The sequence below is a fragment of the Austrofundulus limnaeus genome, unplaced genomic scaffold, assembly GCF_001266775.1.
Source record: "Austrofundulus limnaeus strain Quisiro unplaced genomic scaffold, Austrofundulus_limnaeus-1.0 Scaffold2431, whole genome shotgun sequence".
In the NCBI taxonomy this organism is placed as follows: domain Eukaryota; kingdom Metazoa; phylum Chordata; class Actinopteri; order Cyprinodontiformes; family Rivulidae; genus Austrofundulus; species Austrofundulus limnaeus.
This window is the reverse complement of record NW_013954833.1, coordinates 2600-6016: the sequence shown is the minus strand read 5'-3', so window position 1 is coordinate 6016 and position 3417 is coordinate 2600. Positions and strand designations below refer to the sequence as shown.

Below are 3417 nucleotides of genomic sequence, written 5' to 3'. Positions count from 1 at the left end.
CCTCTGTGCTGTTCTCCACGTCCCGCAGGATTTTAAGAAGACTTTCGCCCTCGTAGCCTCAGGGGGCAGGCTTGCTTTCTAATTACTGAGAGAGTTCAGCTGGTGTCTTGGCTTTCCATGCCTTTTTACACCTCCCTTTCTTCATGTGTTCAATACTTTTTCCCTGTGCCATTCCACATTATTATAAATAACTTTATTTCTGTACATGTATGGTTTGATTTCTTTGTATGTATGGATCACTTGGGTTGTTACAAACATCTGGTGAAAATTTTGGAGGGTGGGGCGGGGCCTCATTGGCGGGCTGGACAGAGCTCACCTGCAGGCTGGATGTAGTCCACAGGCCGATAGTTGAATAGCCCTATTCTAAAGATATTTAATTGTATAATTGTAGATGTGCATCCAATGATTTCTTTTGATGAGTTTCAACAAAAGCAGCCCAATGGTTCACATGATWTTTTGCTAACAGAGAGARGAACGTGGGTWAAGGCATTAGTGTTCTTTCAATTTAAGAGGCAAAATATAATCAAACCCTTTATAATCTCTTTTTATTTGTGGATAAAATCATGTTTTTGACAGGGGAAAAAAACTCCAAATTAAAAGAAATCTTGTTTTTGTCTCTGATTCCAGATTCAGATCGTCCACAAGAACCAGGCCCCCATGCTGATGGGACCGCCACACTGTCGCAGCTTCTTCTCATCAATCCTCAGACGAACGCGCTCCGAATGCAAAGACTGAACCGACCGTCACGTCACCGGACATTTGTGTCTCGTCTCACACACACACACACACACACACATTCACGCGCACACAAACACACACAGAGCAGCAGTGTGTGAAGCTGCCGCTGACTCGGCCCGGTCCAGACTTTAACGTGTGTTTTTGTAGCCCAGCGAACAGAACCACGCCGTAGATTCAGTTTGCGTTGCCTGCAGCGTGACGACGGCGCTGAGAGGCCCTCRGTGGATCCTGAACGGGCTGCGTTTCCAACAGCCAGGCAGTAGTTTAGCTCCAAAAATATTCCAGTTATTTCTGGCAGATCCACCTCTGATCTATTTTCTGTTAGTCTGTTTTTTTTTTTCTCACTGTTTTGCTCTGGTGCCATGTGGAACAACCAATGATATATTTATTTATTTATTTATTTATTCATTTATTTTTTTACTATTTGTTCTTTGTTTTTCTGTATTTGCATATTTGTGCTGCATGATGGACAGTGAAGGAGGCTGTTTAGAGTTTGCAGGTGATATTTTAGGTGTTTTAGTAAAAGGCGATGTTTCTTTGCTTCAAAGCAGGAGAATCGCTCGGTTTTTTATTTTTATTTTTTCCCTCTACTGCAAGTCATCTGTGTTGGGTTTTTTGGTTGGCTGTGCTGCTTTTTCAGTGATAAAAAATAAGAACAAAAACAGGAAACGATTATTAATTGTTCATAAAAACAAATAAAAATGCATGCCAGGCTTAGTTTTATGTTGCACGGGAAATTTCCAGACAGTTCAACATTTATGTGAACACTTGTTGCATGAGTGACCAACTGATTTATTTATGGAAATACTTGGACCAACATTTTCAGCTTCAACCATATGAGATAGCCTCATTTATTGAATAAGTTATAGTATTTTTAAATTAGAAATAGTAAAGAAGTTTAAATATTTTTATGTAGTAAAGTACAAGGATCAGAAATTAAAATCRATCTGAATTTATTGGGTCATTATAATCTGAAAAACTGACTCCACTTGAATCATTTTCATGATTCAGAGTCACCTGCTGATGATTCTTATACACAGTACAGCTCTCATTTTCCTTTTATCTTATTGTTTAAGCAAATTTTTGAACACAACTAGTGGGAGAAGACATTCAAGAGTTGCTGAAGCATGGCTTTGTGGTCATGAGTATATAACACTCACTAGTTCTCAAATCCTTCTGTCATCTGTGTTTTAGGAGCTGTATTTTTTTTTAAATAACTAATTCCAAAACATCTTTAAACATCAGATTTAGTGTAGACAGCTGAAACGCAACCTTTTGGAAATGATGTCATAACCTTGTCTCTGATCAAACTGAGGTAACGATGATAATAATGTCAGACTCCTTGCTTGTGTTGCTGCAGATGCTACAGCTTTACTTCAGTGAACAGACAAGCCCACAGAACAATAACAAATGACACATATTTGACTCACAACAACAGAGGATGCACAAATAAAGTGTCAACGCAGGAACCAGATGGTCGGAGCAGGGCCGGCCCTAGCTGTTCTGGCACCATAGGCAAGATTTTAAGTGGTGCCTCTTGTGTACTTCTCTAAATTTCACAAACCAAACAAAATAGTTTTGTTTTTCATATTGTTTTTTTTTTTATCTTTACAAACCAAGTTGTCCAATTAAAATAACTAATGACACAAGAAAATACTTCCTGGTAAGATCTACTTAAAACTCTGCATTTTCCAGATGTTTGAAGAATTTTACCAATAAAACAACCAAAAGTCAGTATTTTATGAAGGTAGAACACAAGACTTTAACCCAAAACCTCCATTATCCTTGTTTTGTTTTCTATTTAAATGAGCACCAGCAGTTAGTCTTCACTGCATCATGTGATACTTTTATTGTGAAACATTGTCTGCATCGTATAACACCTCATGTAGGAACAAAGCAGCTGAGAAATACACAGAACAAGTTCAGAAACCTGAGTAACCAGTGATTCTACCAACTAAATCAAATTTATTCTKATAAAAAAAATTATATATTTGTTTTGTCTCCCATTTGTGGCACCCCCTAGATGGACGGAGCCTTTAGCATTGCCTGCACAGCCCTGAGTCAGACACTAAAATAAAATACAAAAAAAAGACAAACATATTTTTTACAAAGCAGGCTGTCACCATCAGAGTTCACAGCATCACCCGTATATCTGAAGAAATACTACTCATCAAGTGATTTCACTTTTAGTAGCTCTGGAATATTTTTTGCTACCAGTTGTGGACAAATATTTGCATGACGGGTAAAAAAAATAAACAAGAGAGTTCACATTTACTGTTTCTCTTACTGACAATAAAAGAACTGGCCATTATTGGTGCATGCCCATGAGAAAGGGACATCCAACTGGCGGCCCGTGGGCTACAACCGGCCTGTGGGTGACTTGTCCGGCCCACCCCAACCAACAAAAACAAACTTAATTGAATATAAAAATACCTTTAAATAAATTATATCTTGTAAATTAATGTAAATAAAAAAATTTCCAATGTAAGACATAATGGGCCTCATGCAAGAACATGTTCGTATTCTTCTCCTAAATTTCTCTTACTTTTGTTCGTACGAAGGGTTCGTACGAAAATGTCATGTCAGATTCAACAAACTCTTCTATCTTCAGGAAAAGTGTGTAAATGAGCTGCGTAAATTCCACCTGTTCGTATTGTAGAGGGTAGACTTATGTAAAAT

At 38.0% G+C, this 3417-nt stretch overlaps 1 protein-coding gene across 1 annotated transcript in view; it reads left to right on the top strand.

Moving 5' to 3' along the window:
- The window catches only part of LOC106510987 (diacylglycerol kinase beta), a gene marked incomplete at its 5' end in the record, with an annotated part of 12463 nt that extends 10520 nt beyond the window's left edge, over positions 1–1943 (top strand). Inside the window, 1 exon segment of the mRNA XM_013999723.1 lies at positions 628–1943. Coding sequence (XP_013855177.1) covers positions 628–735 — 108 coding nt within the window.
- Positions 1944–3417: the final 1474 nt, after the last annotated feature.